At 43.0% G+C, this 27,386-nt stretch overlaps 1 protein-coding gene across 1 annotated transcript; it reads right to left on the bottom strand.

The window, feature by feature from the left end:
- Nucleotides 1-211: 211 nt before the first annotated feature.
- On the bottom strand, nt 212-23,199 carry LOC115458151 (olfactory receptor 13F1-like). Its single transcript, XM_030188004.1, has 4 exons — nt 23,194-23,199; nt 22,648-22,914; nt 14,258-14,290; nt 212-1,177 (listed from the first exon to the last, which is right to left on the bottom strand). Exons 1-4 carry the CDS (start codon nt 23,197-23,199, stop codon nt 212-214), a joined length of 1,272 nt encoding a protein of 423 aa, XP_030043864.1.
- Between the last annotated feature and the right edge of the window lie 4,187 nt (nt 23,200-27,386).

Consider the following 27,386-nt stretch of genomic DNA (forward strand, 5'->3'; position numbering starts at 1 on the left):
ATGTTCCTGAAACCTTAGCACTTGTTAGAAAACAGCTTCTTTAATTGTTAGTACCGTGTTCTACTTGCTAAGAGAGGTGCTTTCCCCTTAAAATCAAATAAAATGAAAAACATTTTCCCCCATTCCTTTTCAAATGAAATAATATAGGGCTCATCTGTTGAATTTACCATTGTGGTCAAAACAAAAGCAGAGCATCATTTTACCTAAGTGTTTATTGGATAACAAATGTTGACTTCCTGCTTATGACTTTTTTCAGGGCCACTTTTAACTCTTTGCTTCTCAAGCTATAAATCAGGGGGTTTAACAAAGGGAGAGTGACTACATACAATGCAGTTGGCAACTTGTTTGATTTTGACTTTTTAACTGACTCAGGCTGCATATATACTCCTATCATAGTCCCATAAGCCAGAAGAATGACTGTCAGGTGGGAGGAGCAGGTGGAGAAAGCTTTGCTTTTTCCCTCCCTAGAGCGGATTTTCAGGATAGTAGAGATGATAAACACATAAGATGTCAGAGTTAGAATAAACGGTGCATAGGCCGAAAGCACAGGTTCTACTAAATTAATAGTTTCAAGGACAGAGGTGTCTGTACAAGAAAGCTTCTGCAATACTGTGACTTCGCAGAAGACATGATTGATTACATTGGAATCACAGAAACAAAATTGGGATATAATAAAATAGTGCGGTAAAGGTTCTAGTAAACCTATCATCCATGAAGCAGCTGCCAGAAAAGCACACACCCTCTTATTCATGATAAGGGTATAGCGGAGGGGATTACATATTGCCACATAACGGTCATAAGCCATAGCTGTGAGAAGTGCATATTCTGTACCTACAGAGGCCGCATAGCAGTACATCTGAATAATACATTCCTTAACAGAGATGTTATTGCTGTTTGTTAGAAGAATTACCAGCAACTTTGGAATAACTGAGTTCAAGGAAAAAATATCTAAGGCAGACAAGTTGGCCAAGAAGAAATACATGGGGATGTGTAGGTGTTGATCGGCACACACTATGCAGATAATAAGGACGTTCTCCAGCACGGTTATCAGGTAGAGGAGTGAGAAGAGAGCAAAGAGAAGGAGCTGCAGCTCTGGAAGTTCTGAGAATCCGAGAATCATGAATTCTGTCACAGTGCTGTAATTTCTTCCTTTACTGTATTCAAGATCCATGCAGTGCTAAAGGATAAAGGAAGGACAGGACTAGTTAACATGACCCGGACTCTAATAACATAAATAAAAGCAATCCCAGAACAATGAAATAAATCAGAATAACCAGAACAAATGTCAAGTTTCATTTTTCCACAATGACCAGTAGAATGACTTCAGAATAGCCGGAGCTCTCTGCTTTCTACCCAGAATCTAAATTATTATTCCAAAAAGGATAGGGAGATAATAGAGGACATGATCAAGAATTGTCTTTTTAAGGTTAAATGGTATTTCCCTGCAAAACATCCCCTCCCTTTTACAATTATCCTAGATTTTTATTGGGAAAAGAAGAGAAATGGGGGTCAGCTAAATCAGAAAGCATAACAGTTTCATTTTCAAATCCCCGTGCCGGCTTTCCTCTGATATATCCTATAAACACTGCACCTTTACCAAGATCTGTTCAGTTATAGCCTGGTTATGCAATAGAACTTTAAAATGGGAGATTCACTAGATTTATCTCATCATTAAGGTTTTAACCAGGAGGCAAGTAAAATTATGAAGATGGAGGTATGGAAAGTTGAATCTTTTTTTATCAACTACTATAATAAAACTCACCCTCAACGTTCTGAGGACACTGACGTCAGTGAAGCCAAGCCACTGATAACAGTTCCTTCAGGTTCGAAGGTTCGTGGTGGTGAAGCCACCAGGCCCCGCCCTCGAGTCAAACGTCATGACAATGAGGGCGGAGCAAACGTTGAGGGTGAGTTTTATTACTGTACCGTTTAAGGCACTGGGCTGAAAAAGAGGGTGGGGTGAGAGAAGGGGGGAGGGAGAAGAGAGAAAGGAGATGCTAGACTGGGGGGGGGGGGTGGTCACCAACTGATAGTTTGCAGAGGGGCGCTAGAGACCCTAGCACTAGCCCTGTGTGTAATCACTGAAAATATGGATCTACCAAAGATAAGCCTGTCATAATAGAATCCCTGACTTCACACATTTGGTGTGGATTAGATGCAGAATGGTTACAAGACAAAAAATAAAACTCATGCTTCTTGAATTCAGAAAACAATAGAAGTGCCTGATTTCAGTTGATCCCATGAAAAACCCAGAACATTTATAGGAGCCGACTCTGTGGGTGCTTGAGCACCCACAATATTGAGAAAATTCATTGTGTGTGTCCAAGGAAGGGCTATTTCCACTGGGCTTGGCACCCCCAATAATTTTGAAAAGTTGGCTCCTATGTACAGACAGTCACAGATCCACACAGTTAAAACAGAATAAACTCACAAATCTATCTCTCTTAAGAAAATAGAATTTATTTTAAAAAAAAAGCAAAAACATGTCTTTTTATACATTTAAACTGGGTAGGATTAAAAAAAATGACACATCTGATTCTGATCATGAAGAGGAATTAGTACAATTGTGTTGTTAGGGTTACACCAGAAAATAACATGACAAGTGCATTCAAACAGAACAGTTGTGAACCATACCTGAGGATGCAACACACCTTAGTAAAGATTACAATTTAAAGTCTAAAAACAGGTCTGACCCCCCCATCACTTACTTTCTTGATCAATGGTGTCTTCATTTCTGGTATGAATAGCTTGACGAACTATCAGTTTTGAATAGTTGGTAAGTCCTTTTGGGATAGGATCCCTAGACACTCAGACCTTGTTATTTATTTTCTCTGTCTGAAGACTGATATTGCACCATTGATATATGTAGTTTATTTACTTAATGAAAATTCAGGGTAGCCCTTTTAAGAAATTATGAGTGGAGGAGTGGCCTAATGGTTAGGGTGGTGGACTTTGGTCCTGAGGAATTGAGTTCGATTCCCACTTCAGGCACAGGCAGCTCCTTGTGACTCTGGGCAAGTCACTTAACCCTCCATTGCCCCATGTAAGCTGCATTGAGCCTGCCATGAGTGGGAAAGCACGGGGTACAAATGTAACATAAATAAATAAATGTGCCTAAAATTTTGGTACTTTTTGATAAGAAGCTAGAAAAAATACATTATAGTTCCAGATACTCTTCACTTAATTCATGTATCGCTTCACGGACCAGAAAACCACAATATATCTGCAGCAATATTGAATGCGGTATTAAATGTACTATAAATATAGAAGTGAGAAGAAATCACTTGTGTGCCACCACGCGCACAACAATGCATCGCAAACGCGGAACAGAGCTATCAGTTACTTCCGCTAACAACGGTGACTACGTTCACGCACCACCATGATCTCTTATGTGAACAAATAATATATTGTGTACATATTGGTCATGTGCCCAAAAATGCAATCACTTAAATGTTCAAAAAGCTCTTTAAAATCATTCTATAGCTTAGCTTTGGCGTTTGTCTCCATGGACTGCAGCTCTATGAGGCGCCCTGTTTCGTATTCCTTTATCAGGAGCTGTAAGCGTAGTCAACATATAGGTAGGCCGGCGAGGGGCATGCCGAGCAGCCGCACATAACATGGCGGCTGCTGCCCGGCAGCTCCTGCGTCAGAGCAACCCTTCTTTCCGGCTTCCCCATCGGCGATTGAGATGACGCGGTAGGAGACCCCCCTTGCCGTTGGTTGGGAAGCCGGAAGGGGCAGGGCCACAGGGGAAAGCATAAAAGCTGCCAACGAGGGCTAGGGAGCCTCTTGTTGGCAGTGAGCGGCGCGGGAGTTTCAATCGCGGTATTAGCCGGCTATCAGATCAGCTGATTTCCCTCCCTTTTTTTTATTTTCTCCGTTTCTCACAAAAGCCGGTCATTTCCCTTTCCTTATTAAACAATAACATCACACCATCTATAATAACTTCTCCCTTTTTATGTAGCTGCATACATATAGGGAAGGGGGATGGGACTTGATAAACTGCCTTTCTGCGGTTACAATCAAAGTGGTCTTACATGTTATATACAGGTACTTATTTTGTACTTGGGGCAATGGAGGATTAAGTGACTTGTGCAGAATCTCAAGGAATTGCAGTGGGAATCAAACTCAGTTCTCCAGGATCAACGTCTTCTGCACTAACCATTAGGCTACTTCTCCACATAGGAATATTGGTAGTCATATGGTCCCTTGTTAAATATCATTTATGTAGGATCATACCCCTAAGAGATCTTCATAAGCTTCCCAAGTTGGCAGGGACTTTTCACACATATTGATAATTAAGATATTGTTTGGCTGATTATAAAGGAATGTGTGATTTCATAACACCCTATTGTTCTTCAGCATATTAGTTCAATTACATTTATTTATTTTTAAGCATTTTGATTTGGCTCCTGTCTAATACAGTTTTTCACTTTATAATTTTTTGAACTGTATTGACAGTAGTCCACTTGTGTTTGATTGCATTATTTATGTTCTTAAAGTGTATTTTTATTTATGTAAACCTATTTGAACATATATCTGAAAATATATCTGAAACATGGGAAGATGGGAAGGCGGTAGAACGAGAGGACATGAAATGAGATTGAAGGGGGGCAGACTCAGGAAAGATGTCAGGAAGTATTTTTTCACGGAGAGGGTGGTGGACGCTTGGAATGCCCTCCCGCGGGAGATGGTGGAGATGAAAACGGTAACGGAGTTCAAACATGCGTGGGATATGCATAGAGGAATCCTGTGCAGAAGGAATGGATCCTCAGAAGCTTAGCTGAAATTGGGTGGCGGAGCAGTTGGGGGGAAGAGGGGGTGGTGGTTTGGAGGCGAGGATAGGGGAGGGCAGACTTATACGGTCTGTACCAGAGCCGGTGATGGGAGGCGGGACTGGTGGTTGGGAGGCGGGAAATACTGCTGGGCAGACTTATATGGTCTGTGCCCTGAAAAGGACAGGTACAAATTCAAGGTAAGGTATACACATATGAGTTTGTCATGGGCAGACTGGATGGACCATGCAGGTCTTTATCTGCCGTCATCTACTATGTTACTATATATATGAAAATACTCGGCATTACAATCGACCGCAACCTCACACTCGAGAGCCAAGTGAACTCCACAGCAAAGAAAATGTTCCACTCAATTTGGAAACTTAAACGCGTAAAACCTTTCTTCCCAAGGGAAATATTTTGTAACCTAATGCAATCAATGGTACTAAGCCATGCAGACTAATGAAACGGAATCTACGCGGGATGCAAAGAACAACTCACAAAGAAACTCCAGACCGCTCGAAACACAGCAGCCAGACTGATATTTGGTAAATCGCGATTCGAAAGTGCCAAACCCCTCCGAGAAAAACTGCACTGGCTTCCAATCAAAGAACGTATTACCTTCAAAATCTGCACCTTGGTCGACAAAATTATCTACGGCCAAGGCCCAGGATACATGACAGACCTCATTGACCTACCAATCAGAAACATAACCAGATCATCTCGAACATACCTAAACCTCCACTACCCAAACTACAAAGGACTTAAATACTAAGCAACCTATGCATCCAGCTTCTCCTATATAAGCACACAATTATGGAACGCATTGCCAAAAGCTGTGTAAACAACCTACAACCACCTAAACTTCAGGAAATCATTAAAAACCAACCTGTTCAAAAAGGCATACCCCACTGACCCAACATAAATACCTACACTCTGCAACACAGCAAAACCAAAGCTCGTAATGGACACTTTCCAGCTTATTTTCGAAGGAGATCACCGGCCATCTTCCGACACAAATCGGGAGATGGCCAGTGATCTCCTGAACCCGGCCAAATCGGTATAATCGAAAGCCGATTTTGGCAGGCGCCAACTGCTTTCAGTCGCGGAGCCAGCCAAACTTCAAGGGGGCATGTCGGTAGGGTAGTGAAGGCAGTATGGGGGCGGGACGGAGGCGTGCTCATGAGATGTCCGGCTTCGCCTGATAATGGAAAAAAGAAAGCCGGCCCTGACGAGCATTTTGCCGGCTTCACTTGGTTCCTTTTTTTTCAGGACCAAGCTTCAAAAAGGTGCCCCAACTGACCAAATGACCACCGGAGGGAATCGGGGATGACCTCCCCTTACTCCCCCAGTGGTCACCAACCCCCTCCCACACAACAAAAAAAAATATATTTTTTTTTGCCAGCCTCTATGCCAGCCTCAAATGTCATACCCAACTCCCTGACAGCAGTATGCAGGTCCCTGGAGCAGTATTTAGTGGGTGTATTGCACTTCAGGCAGGTGGACCCAGGCCCATCCCCCCTTACCTGTTACACTTGTGGTGGTAAATGTTAAGCCCCCCAAAACCCACTGTACCCACATGTAGGTGCCCCCCTTCATCCCTAAGGGCTATGGTAGTGGTGTACAGTTGTGGGGAGTGGGTTTTGGGGGGGGGATTTGGGGGGCTCAGCACCCAAGGTAAGGGAGCAATGCACCTGGGAGCTATTTTTGAAGTCCACTGCAGTGCCCCTTAGGGTGCCCAGTTGGTGTCCTGGCATGTCAGGGGGACCAGTGCACTACAAATGCTGGCTCCTCCCACGATCAAATGCCTTGGATTTGGCGGGTTTGAGATCGCCGGCATTAGTTTCCATTATTGGCGAAAACCAATGGCAGCCATCTCTGACATTTGGCCGGCCCCAACCATATTATTGAAATGAAAGATGGCCGGCCATCTTTTTTGATAATACGGTTCGGGACTGCTCTTTGCAGTGCTGGCCAAATAGATGGCCGGCCATCTATTTGGCTGGCGCCGTTCAGTTATGCTCCTCCACATAACCTTTCCTCTCCTCGATCCCCATTGTACCTGAAACACATGTACCTTTATTTAACCACAATATCACCTTGTATTTGTTTCTCTACCGGACTTGGCGAATGCCTTTACGGTACTATGTAAGCCACATTGAGCCTGCAAATAGGTGGGAAAATGTGGGATACAAATGTAACAAATAAATAAATAATTTATTTATACAGTGTTGTTCATTTACACTTCTTATATATGTTATTAGATGGTCTCATGTAAGCTCTTTATATTTATTTATTTTTTAAACACATATATCATTTAGAATATTGGGCTCTTTTTCGAAATAGGACGCCCATCTTTCGACATAAAACGGAAGATGGGCATCCTTCTCACAGGGTCGTCCAAATCGGTATAATCGAAAGCCGATTTTGGACATCCCCAACTGCTTTCCATTGCAGGGACAGCCAAAGTTGAAGGGGGGCGTATCAGAGGCATAGCATCGGCGGGACTTGGGTGTGCCTAACACTAGGATGTCCATGACCCATAATTGAAAGAAACAAGGAGGTCCCTGACGAACACTTGGATGACTTTACCTGGTCATGTTTTTCTTACCAAGACATAAAAAGGTGTCCGAAATGACCAGATGACCACCGGAGAGAATTGGGGATGACCTCCCGTTACTCCCCCAGTGGTCACTAACCCCCTCCCACCCTCAAAAAACATCTTTCAAAATATAGATTGCCAGCCTCTATGCCAGCCTCAGATGTCATAAGCTCCATCACAGCAGTATGCAGGTCCATGGAGCAGTTTTAGTGGGTGCAGTGCACTTCAGGCAGGCGGACCCAGGCCCATCCCCCCTATCTGTTACGTTTGTGGAAGAAACAGTGAGCCCTCCAAAACCCACCATAAACCCACTGTACCCACATTTAGGTGCCCCCTTCCCCCATAAGGGCTATGGTGGTGGTGTACAGTTGGGGGTAGAGGGTTTTAGGGGGGTTTGGGGGGCTCAGCACACAAGGTAAGGGAGCTATGTACCTGGGAGCAATTTATGAAGTCCACTGCAGTGCCCCCTAGGGTGCCTGGTTGGTGTCCTGGCATGGCAGGGGGACCAGTGCACTACAATTGCTGGCTCCTCCCACAACCAAATGGCTTGCATTTGGTCGTTTCTGAGATGGGCGTCCTTGGTTTCCATTATCGCCGAAAATCAGAAACAACCAAGTCTAGGGATGACCATCTCTAAGGATGACCAAATTTCAGGATTTGGGTGTCCCTGACCGTATTATTGAAACGAAAGATGGATGTCCATCTTGTTTCAAAAATACGGGTTTCCCTGCCCCTGGATGGGGACGTTTTGCGAGAACGTGCCCATCAAAACTTGGACGTCCCTTTCGATTATGCCCCTCCACATGTCTTCAATTATTTTAAACATGTATGTCATTTGGAACATGCATTAACATTTTTAATTTCTTGTTCATTTGTTCTGATGTAAAGTAGAAAGACCTGACACAGGCACATACACCGAAACACGCCATGTCGAGTCACCTCTACACTTTATTTGGACTCTAAACATGAATTAAAAACTCTTTGTGCATTCATTGAATCCTGTCTTCCTCATTGCCTTACTACTTCCCCTGTTGGTAAGGATAAAACTTATTATTTCTTTGAACCAGTGCAGTTACGTGGTTTTGTAAATTCACAGGATAAGAATTCGGGGACCTTTATATTGCCTGTAAACTTAGGGGAAATTCACCAATGTTTTAGCATTTGTTAATGAAATTAGCATGCACTGAGTGTTAAGATACCCATTTTATAATGATGGACTTCTTAGCATTTAGTGTATGCTGAAGCTTTGATGAATTTGCCCTTTAGTATTCAGCTTTCTCTGGTTTCTATATATCTTGGATCTTCTTAATTGTTTTAAGTCTAGAAGATATTCTTTGATATATCCTCATTATTTTTTATCTCATTTCCTTGATTTATTGTGAATCTCTAGACTAGTTTCTTTACAAATGTAATACCACCTAGCTTCAGCGCTGCTCTGCCTCAATGCAACAGCTGGATTCTTATTGGTCACAGAGGTCAAAGAAGTTAATTTCCCCTGAGGCAAAACACACTTCCACTAAAATGCACTACAAACATTTAAATAACAGTGTTGAAATGCTCTGGATGTGTAGTAACTCGCAGTCACTGAGTAGGAAGAGACTCACACCAACTTTCACTAGATATGTTTTTATTGCATAGAAAGGGAAAACACTTACTGGCCGATATTGTGCGCTATTCGGCTCCTGGCTGGTTAAATAGCATTTAACTGGCAAAGCACTAATATTGAGCGCAAGATGGCAGTTATCTCCTCTGAATATTACTGTTTAACGCATGCCCACGGATTCTATATAGTGTGCCTAGAGATTTGCACCGAAATCGGCTTGGATTTTATAACAATGCGCACAACTCAATTGGCTTAATAAACAATAATGAGCACTAATTGGCACTGATTAGAATTTAGGCACACAACTCGCTAAGCGTATTCTGTAATGGTGTGCACCAAACTTCTAACATGTGCAGGCAAAAAGGGGTGTGGTTATAGGCAGGGAAATGGGCATTTTATGTGCATTCCAAAATTTACGCACCTACTTATAGAATATGGCCCAGTGCGCCTAAATCTATGCGCCGGGATTTACACCACATTTTCATTGGTGTAAATAGATGTGCGTAGATTTAGGCACTGAAATATCAACTACGCATACTCTGTAATTGGTGCCAATTATAGAATGCGCTTAGTTGGCATTGATTTCAGCATCAATTTTTAGGTGTCATATATAGACTCTCCCACATAGTGGCTAACCGGTTATATCAAGCGATATAACCAGCTAGCTGCAAATATTCAGCACATTGCCAGCTAAGTTTGGTGGCCAAATGAAGCTGCCTAATAACAGGCCTATTTTAGGCTGCTACAAACTTAACTGGCTAGCGCTGAATATTGACTTGGCTGGTTAAGTTTAAACCTACCCCCCTCCCCCCCCCCAAAAAAAGAATATTCAATGCTGGTCACCAGAAATGGGACTTAGCCACCCTGCCTCCTATGGGCTGAATATCGGCAGGTTAAAATATTAAAGCTGACCAGTAAAATTCGGCAGTGGATATAAAGTGCTTGCAGTTTAAAATAGTTACAAAAAGTTAAATGCTTACAATAGTTAAAAACAGTTAAAATGTCTTGGCTAAAATACCACAGCTGTGTACTAAAGTGCTTAACAACTTTCTTATCTTTCAGAAAATTTCCCTAAGTTAACCATAGGACTATTCAGCACACTCAGGGAGACCAGGGAGAACCACCAGAAAGGGAAATAGACCACTCTATGGATTGTGTACGTTATAAGTGTTTTAAATAAATAAAGCCACCCAAAGCTCCAGATACGCTGGACTCTGAATCTGTGTTTAAAATCACTACCAGATTCTTTTGCTTCTTTAAAATCCTTTCAGGGCTACCACTGACCCCAGTCCATCTGAGTTAAAACTTTTTTTTTTGGGGGGGGGAGGGATTTTACCAAGCTACCACTCAAACTCTTAAAATCTCTAGGAACTAATCTTCCTTTAACTTGCCCTTTCTGAGTGCATTTAAAATGAAAAGAACCCTCCCTGGTGCCTGCTCTCCCAGCACCAACCTACCCAGATGTGCATTAGTACCTAACTGAAACAACTCCTCCTAAACCCGTCACTATGACAAAATGGAGCTGACTGGCATCATCTGACTTCCCTTATAGAAAAAAGGGAGACACTATCCGAATAACTAGAGTCAATCCTGAATAGTGTTACCAAAAAGACTCTAGTGAAACAAATGTATAAAAAATCTTATTTTATTGTTCCAATATGTTACCAAAGTGACATCTACTAATAAGTAACCACTCTCATTCAACACCATTCGTACCACTTACATACCATGCTACAAATATGAAAAAGTATATGTGAGCTCTATTTAATTTTCATGCGATTATCTAATATTGTTCAACATCCTATAATATCAAAACATAGAACTTATATCATAGACATTTCATATAGACAAAATATTCAAATGTCGTTCCTTAAGGACTGTAACAAATAATGTCCAAGCTAATATCTCTCACTGTCACTGGTACGGTAATACATCCCAATAGTTAGAGAGTTTCTTTTCTCCGTTGTTATATTCCAATTTCAATCATGAAAATACTTAAATGTCAGTGGCGTTCCTGGACTCGATGGCACCTGGGGCGGAGCGCCAATGCGCCCCCCCCCGGGTGCAGCACGCCCCCCCCCCCCGCTAGATGACACCTCCCCGTCTCCGGCGAAATGACACCCCCCCTGGGTGCACGCCGTTGGGGGGGGGGTGTCATGGCGCGCGCCTGCTCCTCCGAGTTCGCTAAACTTTGTTTGTTCGCTGCAGCTCCCTCTGCCCCGGAACAGGAAGTAACCTGTTCCTGGGCAGAGGGAGCTGCAGCGAACGAACGAAGTTTAGCAAACTCGGAGGAGCAGGCATGCGCCGAGGCACCCCCCAGCAGCGTGCACCCGGGGCGGACCGCCCCCACCGCCCCCCCTTGGTATGCCACTGTTAAATGTGTAGCCACTTTGTAGCTTCTGGAAGAAAGTGGCACGAACAAACACCTTATCAGGCAGAAAACTTCATTTCATGTGCAGCATGGTTCCTCAATGCTGGACCGCATTTCGCTACACTTCCTCAGGAGGAACCACTTTAAACTTATTACTGTTGTATTTAGCTGCCTGCCACCATGGCGCCCAAAGGAAGTGGATCAGGGACCACGTCACTGAAAATATTAGCTAGAGCTCACATATGCTTTTTCATATTTGTAGCATGGTATGTAAGTGGTACGAATGGTGTTGAATGAGAGTGGTTACTTATTAGTAGATGTCACTTTGGTGACATATTGGAACAATAAAATAAGATTTTTTATACATTTGTTTCACTAGAGTCTTTTTGGTAACGCGAACATCATCTGACTTCCGCGAGCCAATTAGAACCTGGTACATGAAGCTTACAGTTTGTTTGTTTTTTTAGAAGCATGGAATTCAGACTTTTACAGTTCTCAGCTCTATTTTGATGGGAAAAGTGAGTTAAAAAAACAGATTTCCACCAGGTTTCAAAGGGTAAAAAAAATTTAAACATTCCATGATTTGGTGTGGAGGGTCAGGTGACCAAAGCCAAAGTCTTGTCACCTGGGCAAGGACAAGTAGCTGCTGTCAGAGGAGCCATGGATATCAGCATGGCTAGAAGCATATGTGTGTTTGTGACCTGAATGAAAGAAAGTGACAGAATTTATCTGAACAAATGTTAGATTGGTTATTTAAATAACCTGAGTGTGAAAAGGAAACAGTTTTTCTTGAAAGAACTGTTAGTGATTTGAATGTGTTAAAGTGGTGTGTTATTGGACTTGGGAGTTTCCTGTCTTAATTTCTTCAGTCTCTAGACTGATGGAGGCATATTAGTTGTATGTCTAGGGCTAGTTCAAGCCAGTTCACTACTTTTAAAGAGACTGTGTGTGTTGACAACTGTTCTTTGAAACAGGAATAGGAGTGTTGCACATCTTGAGTAATGACAAGGCCTGTTTCCAGTACAGGAAGCCTGGAATTATTTGTAAAGCCCGTACCAGCTCTAATTGTAAGAACTAGTAACTGTGACTCCATGGTTTTGGTTGATTGAATAAAAGCCTGAGGGCCCTGTTTACTAAGTGCAAACTTTTTAGTGCGCGCTAAAAATTAGCGCACGCTAATGCTAGAGACAACCATAAGAATATAATGGGTGTCTATTGTTAGTGCGTGCTACTTTTTAGTGCATGCTAAAAGGTTAGCGCAGCTTAGTAAACAGGGCCCTGAATGAGTTGTGGTTAGATAAGCTGATAGGCCTGTGCTTAAGGAGAGTGAACCGGTATATGTGGGCCCAGATACTTTAAGTGGCCTGGCTCGTATAGGATAGGGACTAAGTGAAAGAATAGGAAAGTTTACAGGGAAAAAAATAATTAATTTTGATTTACTATTAGCTAAAAAGCCTACAGTAATTCCATATCCCATACCTAGGGAATAGCTTCATGTATAGGAGTGAGGATTTTTCTCCTTTTATGTTCACTGTAAAGGCAGGTAACAAGCCATCGGGAGCAGTACACCTCCAGAGACAGCATCACGGGCTGTAGAGATGCTTAGGTGGTGAACAGAAAATTACTTATGCAGTAATCACTCTGGACTCGTTTGCTAGGAATATGATTAGTACCTCTTATGTGGCTCTAAGCTCTGCTGACAGGCTGTATCAATGAAAGGAATAATGCCAAAATGGATATATATTATTTATTGTAGATATAAAAATAGCAATATGGCAAAATGCAAAGCAAGTTACAAAAATATACTTGTGCACTACAAAAATACTGATTACCTATATAGATAGATAGATATGATTACACCACTATAATATCCTAAGAAGATTATAAGGAATTACACCTACAATATAACTTGAGAAGATTACACACTTAGCAAAATAAGGCTAAAGACCACCAGTTCTGTTATAACAAATAAGTTGTAGGCAAAAACTAGAAACTAGCTACCCCTGAACTATAGAAAGGAAAATCCTGCTTCTCTCACCTTTTGTGGTCCGTAGGTTCCATACTATCGGCGATGAATCAGATTCCTCCTGTTAGACACCAGCAGGGTACCTGCGAGTCTATCCCTGTCCAGGAATAAAGTCCAAGGTATTTGCTCTGTGCACTGGTTACACAGACTTTGGAGAAGCCATGGCCCTCAACTGAATTGACCATGTCTGCTTTTATCACAAGGAATTCAGTTCACTGGTGTTCAGGCCAAAAAGTCTCTAACTCCGCTGATCGAGAACCATACAGATAGCCAAAATCTTCTTCTCCTCTTTCCTTCTGCCCTTCTGATTTCTCTTTCATCCCCCATCCTTGGCCCTGCTTTCGGTCACCTGACACATGGACTAATCATCAACTGGGTATCTCTGTGCAGCAGATAACCCACGGTCATGACAAAGAGAGCTCGTGAGCATCCAGCTAGAATAACTTATCAGTCACAAGCCTGATTTTAGCAAGCTCCCCTCCATTGTTACGAGACACTGTTCCTGAGAAGTTCACTCCTCCCAGGAGACAAGGTGTACGTAGATATATGTCCTTGATTAAGTCAGCAGCACAGCTGTGCCAAGAAGTAATTTTCCTTTGTAGAAAGCTGGTTTCTGATGGTTTCTGATATATTCAGGCCACAGGCTGTAGAATCCATATTAGATCAGCAAAAGATGGTTCAGGCTTACCAGACCTCTGACCACCAAAGGAAAGATAGCAGGATAATACCCCTACAGGGCCCCCCCATGCAAGAAAGACCAAAGCCTTTTCAAGACAAAGCTCCAAATAAGTGGCAATTACACCTGCACATCTAAAGAGAATAACTTAATATTTTGGGACTTGGTTAGTGCTGGGGAGGAGTTTTAGTTTTTTACACTTACCTGAGAGGGTACGATGCATGCTGGTCGGAGAACCTGAAAGTTAAGATAAAAACACAAAGAATCAGTGTAATGCCAAAGTAAGGAAAAGGTTAATTTATTTAAAAAAAAAAACCCAACACTTATCTGACAAGTGTACACATGTTTCTACTTAAGCTTGAACTTGTTGGGTTGCCGGAAGTAGATTCTTGTATACACATTCCAAAAGAGAGAACATTGATGGAACAAAAAGTTTCATGGTTATGTAATTTTGATTTATGCATTTTAGAAACTCTGCGCTTCATGTCTAAGTGTGCTCATTTAAAACATCACATGTGTGTGTGTGTGTGTGTGTGTGGGGGGGGGGGGGGGGGGGCGCTAGAGAGCAGCTACAGAGAGGCAGCATGATTAAGGAGCTCCTCACCTCCCTGATTTAAAACATGATTTAACCTTCTTTTTCTGCAAAGAATACTTACAAAAATCATTCTCTAGCATCTAGCTGATGGCTAATACCAAACAATCAAAGTTTGAAACGGCATTTGCAATGGGTTCCAGCTCAAAAAGATCAAAACCGGATCCACCGTCGCCGGAGAAAACTACAAGAGACAAACCTCATAATGCCGCTTCTTTTGCCTCAATAACGGCGCAACTAACCCCAATAACAGGAATGCTCTCTGAGAACTCTTCGGATGTAAAACATATAAAATCGGAGGTGGCTCGTATTAATGCGCATCTTGAAATGTTTGAAGTGGAATCGAGCAGTTAGAGCAACGAGTCAGCCATATGGAGGATCAGGCCCTGGTCTTTCAACGTACTTCTAAAATGGCGCAAGATATTCAATTAGTCATGGATGAAGCATGAAATCGACAGCGCCGGATTAATATCCGTCTTCTTGGTCTTCCAGAGAATTCAGAAGGAGAAAACCCTATTAAATTTCTTGAAGAATTCATTCCAAAGCTACTGAAGCTTTCTCTTCAATATCCCTTTGAAATAGAATGGGCGCACAGAATTCCATCTGGAACCTTCTCTGGCGGGAAAACGCCACAACCTATCATTATGAAAATTCTTCATTTTCACCAAGTTCTTGAAATTCTGCAATTTGCTAAATCGCAACAGAACATCAAATGGAATGGAATCAGCTTAAATTTCTTTCGGACTTCACCAAAAATACTGTGGATATTCGCAGGAAATTTTTAACTCTCTGACCTCGTCTGAAGGCTTTGAATGCTCGTTTTGGTTTGTTAAACCCTGCTCGCATGAAGGTGACTCACCTAAATATCACGAAAACTTATACTAATCCTGCTCTCTTGGAAAAATATATTTCTGATCAGGAGGGAATCAGTATGCAAACAGCTACGTGAGTCATGTAAAGATTCATTGTAATCTTTCTCCTAAGCTGGTATGTGCCTGTCTGATATATATACATACAGCGGTCTGCTGTTTGATGATACGCATTTTTCAATCCCCTATTATAAAATATGGTGGGTAACATATTTAGTAACTTTGTCTCTTACCACTGAATACTCTTGTAGTATTCTTATCCTATCCTTTTTATATGAAGGTTAATATTTGTCAGTCTCTAATATTCAGGGAGAGTGATGAGATTTTCTTTTTTCATCTCCATTCACACTCTCACCTCCATAGGTTTCCTAAGGGAGGTTCAGACTGTTATGGTATTTTTTTTCTTTTCCATTTTTTTATTCCTATACCATGACTGTTCTGTTTTCATTTTTGTTAATGTCATTGTCATATCCTATACACTGCAAAAGTTCTTCACAACATTTGGGTGCATTACTGCAAGCATATATTTGCCTATACTATATTAATGAATAATCATATGAAATGTGTCTCTCTTAATGTAAAAAGTATTTCAAATCCTATAAAGAGGAAAAAGATCTTCAGGGGCATTTTCATTATTTTATAGACCTCTATCATATCTCCCCTCAGCCGCCTTTTCTCCAAGCTGAAGAGCCCTAGCCGCTTTAGCCTTTCCTCATAGGGAAGTCGTCCCATCCCCTTTATCATTTTCGTCGCCCTTCTCTGCACCTTTTCCAATTCCACTTTATCTTTTTTGAGATACGGCGACCAGAATTGAACACAATATTCGAGGTGCGGCCTCTTTAATTGTTAATACCATGTTCTACTTGCTAAGAGAGGTGCTTATCCCTTAAGCAAAATCAAATAAAATGAAAACAATCTCTCCCATTCCTTTTGAAATGAAATAAAATATAGGTCCTTTGTCAAATTTACCAATATGATTCAAAACAATGATAGAACATTATTTTACAGAAGTGATTTTTGGGTAACAAATGTTGACTTTTTTTTAGGGCCACTTTTAACTTTTTGCTTCTTGAGTTATAGATCAGGGGGTTTAACAAAGAGAGAGTAATTACATACAATGCAGTAGGCTGCCGCGGCGTTGCTTGCTGAATGATCTGATCAAGTTTCTGTGCGTGCGTCTGACATCAGATGCATGCACAGAAACTTGATCAGACCATTCAGCAAGCAACGCCGGCGCAGACGAGAAGAAGACTTCGACTGTCGGGGGTCCCCCGTCAGCACAAGTACGCGACGGCGGCGGGGGAGGGTTTTCAGCGGAAAGGGGGAGAGGGTCGCAGCAGGGGGGTCCAGGGGTCAGTAACGCGGAGGGGGTTGTTGAAATCGGAGGGAAGGAGGGGGAGTCTGTAACTCGGTGGGAGGGGCGTGAGGGGGCCTTGAACTGGAAGGGAGGGAGGGGGTCTTGAACTCGGAAGGAAGGAAGGGAGGGAGGGAGGCTTGGGTTTCAGAGGGGACAGAGCGAGACAGCAAGGGAGGGTGGGGGATTACCTTGCTAGCGCCCGTTCCATTGCCTACCGAAACGGGCCCTTTTTACTAGTTAAATAATAAAATAGAATACCCGCCTTTGCATGCCTAACTGCCATCAATTGGATATGAGCATGTACACCAGCTTTAGACAGGTGTCAGTACTCACACCCTAAAGGGCCCTTTTACAAAGGAACGTAAGGGCCTATGCACATTCAGCATGAACCAAACTGACATTACCCGCCCAGCTACCATGTGTCCCGGGCGGTAATTCGGAATTTGGCGCACACTAAAAACAAAGCGGTAGAAAATATTTTCCATTTTCTACTGCCTGGCGTTTACTCAGCGGTAGATGGCAGTGGGCACGTGCTCTATGTCTACTGCCCGGGTAGCGCATGGGACCTTACCGCTAAATCAATGGGTGGTGGTAAGGTGTCGAGCTGAAAATAGACGAGCGCTGGTTTTTATTTTGACACGTCCATTTTCTGGCCCCTTAAAAAAAGGCCCTTTTTCCAGGGCGCGGTAAAAACTGGCTTAGCACGCGCCCGAAAGACACGCTTGCACTGCCGCAGGTCACTTTTTACTGCAGCTTAGTAAAAGGGCCCCTAAGTTCGATGCCCTTTACAGAATTTTATCTTAGCATGGATCTTCATGGTGCTTAACTTTTGATTCCATTTGTTGAATCTGGCCCTGTCATTTTTTCAGTTGCCGGTAATCGTGTGCACTCTTTGGAAACAGTATACACTTCCTCTTAATTCTATAAAGTGTGCCATAAGTTAGGCACTAATTAGGTATTTAACTTTAGGTGCTCAAATGGAAGATAGGCACTCAAATGGGGGCAAATAGCAGTTAGGTACCTAATTGTAGCGGTGGCCGGGAGGTTAGTACTGGGTGGAAGGGGGAGCTGCCGATGCTGTGTCTCAGCGGGAGACAGATTTGGCAGGTCTGAGGAGGCGGTAGGGGCTCCGGTGGTAACCTGCGCTGCCTGATTACCACTGAGCACGCCCCCGGCGCCCTAGTTGCCACGCTCCAGAAGCTGGAAGTACTGCCGGGCTCCTGAGCGAGGCCCAGTTTGGCGCACGACAAGTACCACCACTTTGTAAAAGAGGCCCCTCAGCAACACAGCAAAACCAAAGCTCGTAATGGACACTATCCAGCTTATAATCGAAAGAGAAAAACGTCTATATTTCGATCCAAATCGGGAGATGGGCGTTTTTCTCGCAAAGGCGCCCAAATCGGTATAATCGAAAGCCGATTTTGGGCGTTTCCAACTGCAGTCCGTCGCGGAAACGAATAAAGTGTGACAGGGCATGTCAGAGGCGTGGTGGAGGCGGGACTGGGGTGTGGTTATGAGCCAAGGAGAGATAGGCATCTTTAGCTGATAATTGAAAAAAAAAAAAAAGACGTTTTTACCACGATTTTGGGTCACTTTTTTTGGACCCTTTTTTTTCACGAACAAGTCTCAAAAAAGTGCCCCAACTGCCCAGATGATCACTGGAGGGAATCGGGGATGACCTCCCCGGACTCCCCCAGTGGTCACTAAGCCCCTCCCACCAAAAAAACCCCACTTTAAAAACTTTTTTTCCAGCCTGTATGCCAGCCTCACATTCCGTACCCACCTCCACGACAGCAGAATGTGTTCTATCCTCTGACAGCCTTTCCCTGGTTCTGATGTGGCTCTCAGGTGAGTGGGACACCTTTTCTGGTATGCGCACTGCAGAGTCACATCAGCAATGCATTGTGGTGGGAGTAGGGTATTGGGCTCCGTGATTCCACTAGCTTGTGGCAAATGCTCACGATGTTGGTAGTTGGTAGGCTCTACACCCATGGTGCTTTTCCCCCTGCCTACTGGGTCAGAGTGTGCCCTGTTTTGTTTCCAGTAGTCCATGAGGTAGTGGCCATTTTTGTAAGCCAGTTTTAGCTCCCTTTCATGTGTTAGCCATGTTACAGAACTTAGTTCTTACCTTGAATGTGGCTGAAAGAGGGCATTGTACAGCATTCTGCCAGCTCTGACCTACTGCTCATCTCAGTACCAGGAAGACTCTTTGCCAGTGGGGCACAACCTCTGATCTGCAGTTAATTGTGAGTAAAGGTGCTTTTTCCAATAAAGGACGTTTTCGGAGAGATTAGTCTTCAGGTATCAACTGGTGTGCCATGGTTATATAGCAGCAACAAGTCCTAGAGGCCTGTGTGTATGCAGGTCCCTGGAGCACTTTTAGTGGGTACCGCACTGCACTTCAGCCAGGTAGCCCCAGGCCCATCCCCCCCTACCTATAACACTTGTGCTGGTAAATGGGAAGCCTCCAAAACCCACTGTACCCACATGTAGGTGCCCCCTTCATCCCTAAGAGCTATGGTAGTGTTGTACATTTGTGGGTAGTGGGTTTTGGGGGAGGGGGTTGGGGGCTCAGCACCCGTGGTAAGGGAGCTATGCATGTGGGAGCTTTTTCTGAAGTCCACTGCACTGACCTCTAGGGTGCCCAGTTGGTGTCCTGGCATATCAGGGGGGCCAGTGTACTACGAATCCTGGCCCCTCCCACGACCAAATGGCTCGGATTAGGACGTTTTTGAACTGGGTGTTTTTTTTCCATTATCACTAAAAAAAACAAACGCCCAGCTCAAAAACGTCCATTTTTCGAAAATACGGTCTGTCCTGCCTCTTCACATACCCGTTTTCGGACATAGACACCCATGGAGATAGGCGTTCGTGTTCGATTATGCCCCTACACATAACCTTTCTTCTCCTCAACCCCCATTGTACCTGATACACATGTACCTTTATTCAACCACATTATCACCTTGTTTCTCTACCGGACTAGGCGAAAGCCTTTATGGTACTCTGTCAGCCGTAGTATGTCAAATGGAATAGCCGGACATACTACAGCTGACAGAGAGGTTTGTGCAGCGGCGTATCGCATGCGATATCTCTGTTAAATATTACTGACTGTGAGTCATCTGTTTTACCAGTTTTTTGCATCAAAGATCAATAGACCCCTGACGCAGGCCGCTACGGCCGAAACACGATTCATGTTGGGTTGTTTTTATTGATTTGAATAAAGACCTTATTTAGGAAACACTACTTGTGAGAGGACTTCTTTCGGATCCACTGTTTGTCTACTTGACTACAAAGGAGGTGTGCATGCGGATATGGCATGAGTAGGGCATACACTTAGGCACCAATTTTACAGAACAATGTAAGTTATGTGCCCACATTTAGGCATCCAAATTTATACCTACCTTTTACATGGTTAAGTGTGGGCACCTAAATATGAACATCTGAATACCAACAGGCTCTATTCTTTAACAGAATCTAGGCACACAGATGCCATTATGTTTATTTTTATTAATGATTTAGTATACTGCCTTATCTCTATTGCAATCAAGGTAATTTACAGATATTCACTCACTATAAACCAGATAGAACAGAAAACACAGGATACATAAGGAGCTACATTAATAAATTCAACGAAGAAACATATCTTGCTTGGTAATGATTTTATTTATTTTTGTTACATTTGTACCCTGCACTTTCCCACTCATGGCAGGCTCAATGCGGCAATGGAGGGTTAAGTGACTTGCCAAGAGTCACAAGGAGCTACCTGTGCCTGAAGTGGGAATTGAACTCAGTTCCTCAGGACCAGAGTCCACCACCCTAACCACTAGGCCACTCCTCCACTCCACTGATATGCAATGAAATAGGATATGCCATTGACATTTCCTATGGCATTGCAAATGACGTTCCATCCCTACTTGTGTTCTGGATTGGCCACTGTTAGAAGAAAGATACTGAGCTTTATGGACCCTTAAAGACCTTTATACTAAGCTGTGTTAAACAGCTAGTGTAGGCTTCACCACCTGTTAATGTTGTTCAAAGCCTGTGCTTATGCTTAATGCATGTTGAAACAGCCAGTGCGGTTAAAAACCTGAGCTAGCTGCTCAATGTGGGAATGGGTGGTAGTGGGTGAGACGGGGGTGGTGTGGAAGAATGGCTGATGGTGAAACTATGGACCAGTACCATGCGCTATCTGGCATGACTGCCGATAGAGTGACTCCACTTAATATTGCCTCATGCACTTAATGTTACCTCATAGGTAACATTAATTGCAGCCATGCTATCGGCAGTCTGATAGCATGGCCACTCTACAGAAACTACCTTGGCTGCACAAACCCCTTGATATCACATCACTCTTCCAATTCACCACAACATCACCAATGTCACATACTCTGCCCCTGTCTGATATCATTCCCATTGTTCAAATTCAGTAGTAAGGGACTGCTCTGTGCAGTAGAGGCAGGTCCGTCCCCAGATATCCCCCTTGACTTTACAGCACAATTTTTACATGCTTTAATTTTTTTTCTTAGTCTTATTCAGTGCGGCATTTCTTATAGTAACATAGTAGATGACGGCAGAAAAAGACCTGCACGGTCCACCCAGTCTGCCCAACAAGATAAACTCACATGGCCCATTTTTTTGTGTATACCTTACCTTGATTTGTACCTGATTTTTTCAGGGCACAGACCGTATAGTCTGCCCAGCACTATCCCCGCCTCCCAACCACCAGCCCCGCCTCCCACTACCGGCTCTGACACAGACCGTATAAGTCTGCCCAGCACTATCCCCGCCTCCCAACCACCAGCCCCGCCTCCCACCACCGGCTCTGACACAGACCGTATAAGTCTGCCCAGCACTATCCCCACCTCCTAACCACCAGCTAAGCTTCTGGGGATCCCTTCCTTTTGAGCAGGATTCCATGTTCATAAAAGCTTAGTTCAGGTACTATTCCTTAAGCACAAAGAAATAAAATTAATATCCTTTCTTCCCCCCCCCCCATTTATTTTGAAAGGAATCAAAACAAGGCTCTTGTCTTGCATGTTCCATTATGTTTCAAAGCAAACACACCATTTTACATTAGAGTTTATTGGGTGACAATTGTCGACTTCCTGCTTATAACTTTTTTCAGGGCTGCTTTTAACTCCTTGCTTCTCAAGCTATAAATAAGTGGGTTTAACAGAGGCAGAGTGACTACATACAATGCAGTAGGCAATTTGTTTGATTTCAAAGCTTTATCAGATGTAGGCTGCATATACACTCCAAGTACAGTCCCATATGCCAGAGCAATGACTGAAAGGTGGGAGGAGCAGGTGGAGAAGGCCTTGCTTTTTCCCTCTGTAGAACGAATTTTCAGGATCGTGGAGATTATAAACACATAGGATGTCAAGGTTAAGAGAAAAGGGGTGAAACCTGAAAAAAACACTTCTGCAAAAGTCATAATTAGAATAATCGAGGTGTCTGTACAAGAAAGTTTCTGCAATGCTGAGACTTCACAGAAAACATGATTTATTACATTGGAACAAAAGGAAAACTGAGATATAACAATAGTGTGTGGTAATGCCTCTAATAAACCTGCTATCCATGACAGTGCTGCCAGAAAAGCACAGACCTTTTTATTCATGATGATGGCGTAACGCAGAGGGTTGCAAATGGCAACGTAACGATCATATGCCATAGCAGTAAGAAGTGAATACTCTATACATATAGACACTATATAGCAGTACATCTGCAGAAAACATTGGTTAATAGATATATTATTACTTTTTGTGAGAAGAATTACCAGCAACTTTGGAATAATGGATGTCATTGAAAAGATATCCAAGGCAGACAAATTAGCCAAGAGGAAATACATGGGGGTGTGCAGGTGTTGATCAGAGCATATTATGCAGATAATGAGGAGGTTCTCCAGCACAGCCATAACGTAAATCAGTAAGAAGATGGCGAAGAGCAGGATCTGCAGCTCTGGGAATTCTGAGAATCCCAGAATCAGGAATTCTGTCACGCTGCTGTGATTTCTTACTTTGCTGTAGTTATGCTCTACAAGGTACTGAAACAAGATAAGAGAGACTGAATGAGTGGGAAACAAAAAGGCAATAATAGGAGACTGGGCATCCAACAGATGAAATATTCTGCCCAGGAATAAAGAATAAATCAAAGAATCATAAAACGTCTGGATTGCTCTATACGAAACAACATCTTTGAATATTATCTGCCATTCTGGTCTCAGCATATGAACAACGATATAGCAGAGGTCTATAAAACCATGAGAGGAAGTAAACACTAAAAAGGCGATTCTATAACTTGGCACCTAAACATTGCCCAATACCTCCATACTCGGTTTTTATTCTTATTACAATAACATTTTAATCATCATTATAACATGTACATACATACATCTTAACTATTCCTAATATCTAAGGAACTCACTCATTCAAGCCTTTCATATCACTATCAAGCCCCCCACACCTTTCATATCATATAATGATGATTAAAAAATTATTGTAATAAGAATAAAAAACGAGTACGGTGGTATTGGAGAGTGTAGATATTGTGCTCTAATATAAGTAGTGTACCCCTGTTGGAATAGATACCTAAACATTGGCACCAATTAGGTGCATAGGTTATAGAGTAATAGCACTTATGCACATAATTGGCATCAGAAATTGGCATGTATGCATGTAGGTGCTATTCTAAACCATATGTATCAAAATCACTTAGCATATAAGTTTGAGGGGTTGAACATATGGGCAGGATATGGGCAGGTCTCTGAGGTACACTCATAACTTATAGATTACTATAAGTCAGCCATTCCCGTTGCTGAAGCACTTGCAAATCTAACTCCTGCATATTTATTGTGGATATCCTGAAATCCTGATGGGACTAGGTGTGCGCCAAGGACTGGGTTGGAAATGGCTGCTATAAGTTATATGCACTTCAGGGCGCACTTACGCGTCAACAGTAACACCTGCCACTGACATGGTGTAACTATTGGTGCCTTACTTCAGATGCACCCATGCCAAATTATGATTGTATTCTATAACAGCATCTTGGTCTCCAGATGCTGTTATAGAATTGACGCTAAAGGGGCTCATTTTCAAAGCATTTAGACTTACAAAGTTCCATAGGTTACGTGGAACTTTGTAAGTCTAAGTGCTTTGAAAATACGCCTCGCGTACAGCCTTGGGGTACCAAGTTGAAAAAATATTTTTACTCAACAAATAGTTGGGAAAACTCCACAATTCCAGGAATAACATGTATACAATATTTGTACGTTTGGGAAGCTTGCCAGGTACCCTTGGCCTGGATTGGCCGCTGTAGTGGACAGGATGCTGGGCTCGATGGGCCCTTGGTCTTTTCCCAGTGTGGCATTACTTATGTACTTATGTAGTTAAGCATTGGAATTTGTTGCTAGAGGATATGGTTAAAAAAAACCTCAATCCCTCCCTCAAAACCCCCCAAAACAATTAGTTAAGCTCTATTTAAATAAGGCTTGGACAAGTTCCTGGAAGAAAAGTCCATAAACCCTTATTAAGGTAAACCTAGGGAAAGCTACTTTTTATCCCAGGGAATAAACAGCATGGAATCTTACTTCTTTGTGGGATCTTAGCAGGTACTTGTGATCTGGATTGGCAGCTTTTAGAAAGAGGATACTAGGATGTGCATTCCTTTGAAATGATGTGGCAAAGGTCAGCAACATTTTCATGTTATTTTTGCCAAAACATAGAAAGGAAGCAAAAGCTTACATTTTAATTTCCGTTTAGTAACGTGTGCAATCTTCTGAAAGTGTGCATTTTCCACAAAAAGTAAACACTTCCAAGAGGGTGAAACCTACTAACGGTGCTCCAAAAAATAAATAAATAAATAAATACATAGATAAAAAGGAAAATACAGGAAATGACACAAGAAATTAAACAAAACTAAAAGTTTTTTGGTTGAATACTCCTACCCAGGCTTGCAATTATGTTCTTATGAATCTGAAACATATTTTAAAATATTCCATGAAATAAAGTAATAAATCGGAATAGCAAGAACAAAATTTAAATAAAATTAGTCAATTATTAGGCCAGAGTGAGCAGCAGAATGACTTCAAGATAGCTGTCCTTTCAGTTTTATTTCTAGATTCTCAAACATGGATCTTAGGCTATCCCTAAAGAACCTGCAAAAGATTAGCATATACAGTAGATTGCAAATCTCAGCAATATTGTGGAATACGCTCCCCTGTTTGATTAGAGCAGAGGAAAATATGAAAAAATATAAGTCCGTGCTAAAAACACATTTCTTCATTCAGTCCTTTGGCGATCAATCAGATGGCATGAGAGAGATTCAATGATTTGGTCTGCAGGATGCACAATGCGATATGTATGTATGCTTTATGACTGTATTAGGCACATCTGTGCCTGCCTCAGGAGTCTCTTGACGGTATTGTGCTGTGAATATAACAGTCACAAATGACTCAGTCATCAAGGACTGAATTGCTAAAAGGGGTCTTGAAAAAGACCGTTTCAAAAATGTTGTAGACTCAAAAACATATACTGTCGTGTGTCGTCAATTCAGTCCTTGATGACTGGCTCATTTGTGACTGTTATATTCACAACACAATACCGTCAACAGACTCCTGAGGCAGGCATGGATGTGCCGAAACATGGTGCCGTGTTGAGTCATCATTAAGAATCATCAATAAAATATTTATTTTTCATCTTTGGTGTTCCTTGGTCTGTTTTTGAAATGCCTGGATCTGTCTCCCACTCCTGTTTCTCACCATGTACTAGCTGTCTCAACTGCCAATAGCACCAGTGCTTTGTGCCGGTACGCCATACTGGCACCTTTTTTGTGTGGTCCAGCTCACCTGCCCGCTCTCTTCTGTTCGTACACTCGGCCATGCTCCCTGCGTTGCAAAACCTTTGTTTACCCGAAGTCGCGGCAAACTTGCAGTGAAAGCAGGCAGGCAGGCAGGCTCGCCTCCTCGTCGCTTGCTTCACTTTCCTTCCCTCTCAGCGCATCCTGCCCTCTTCTGATGTAATTTCCTTTCCACGAGGGTGGGACGCACTGAGAGGGAAGGGAAGCGAAGTGAGCGACAGGGGAGAGAGGAGAATTGCTGGACATGGATGGGAGGAGAGGGTAGGGGAGAGAGAGGAGAATCACTGGACATGGATGGGAGGGGAGGGCAGGGAAGAGAGAATTGCTGGACATGGATGGAGGGGAGGACAGGGGAGAGAGGAGAATCGTTGGACATGGATGGGAAGGAAGGGCAGGGAAGAGAGAATTGCTGGACATGGATGGAGGGGAGGACAGGGGAGAGAGGAGAATTGCTGGACATGGATGGGAGGGAGGGCAGGGGAGAGAGAGGAGAATCGCTGGACATGGAGGGGAAGGCAGGGAGAGAGGAGACATACTGGACATGGATGGGAGGGGAGGTCAGCAAAGTGAGATTTGCTGGACATGGATGGAAGGGGAGGACGGGATAGAGGAGAATTGCTGGACATGGGAGGGGAGTGCAGGGGAGAGAGGAGACATGCTGGACATGGATGGAGGGGAGGGAAGACAGGAAGGAGATGCACATGGATGGGAGGGGAGGGTAGGGGAGAGAGGAGAAATGCTGGAAATGGATGGAGGGAGAGCAGGAGATAGAGGAGAATTGATGGACATGGATGGCGGGATTGGCGGGGAGAGAGGAGAAATGCTGGACTTGGATGGAGGAGAGGGGAGAGAGAATTATTGCTTTATATGGATACAGGGGAGGGAAGAGAGAGGAAAAATGCTGGACATGGATGGAGGGAAGGAGAGAGGAGAAGTGCTGGACATGGATGGAGGGAAGGAAAGAAAAAAGAAGATGCACATGAATGGAGATGAGGGAAAGGGAAGAGAGGAGAAAAACTGCACATGAATGGAGAAAATAGGCAAAAGCTGGATCCACGTTATACCTTTTCCAGTCAATTCCACGGAGGAGGACCCAGCTTTTAGTTATGGATGCAGGGCAAGAAATGAAGAAGAAAGGAGGAAAGTAAAGAAATAAATGGAAAGGAGGCCCTGGAAACTGAGTTAAGAGAACAGATAGAGAGCAGCAGAATCAGAGACTGGGACCAATATAGATAGAAAAACAAAGTCACCAGACAACAAAGGTAGAAAAAAAATCATTTTATTTTCATTTTAGTGTTTGGAATATGTCCAATTTGAGAAATTACATCTGCTGTCTTATTTTGCACTGGGTATACTGCAGCTGTAACAGCTTACAGAAATAATTTATAATGAAAAAAAATCACAAGATATTTTTTTTCTCCTATACTAGTATAATATTTTCAATGATGTCTCATTATATGCGCCATGGCTGGTATAAGGGGTGTGGTTAATATAGGGACAGAGCCATATGTGGTGACCCCGCCCATAATGTGTACCCGCACCTTTTTTTCCCCACAAAAAAAGCACTGAATAGCACAATGAACTTTCCACCACTCAAAAGGAGGTGGTAAGTGCAGCTGTGCTACCATCAATCTGGCAGCACATGAGATCTGTCAAGGGAGG

Source organism: Microcaecilia unicolor, chromosome 14 (assembly GCF_901765095.1).
Source record: "Microcaecilia unicolor chromosome 14, aMicUni1.1, whole genome shotgun sequence".
Taxonomy (NCBI): domain Eukaryota; kingdom Metazoa; phylum Chordata; class Amphibia; order Gymnophiona; family Siphonopidae; genus Microcaecilia; species Microcaecilia unicolor.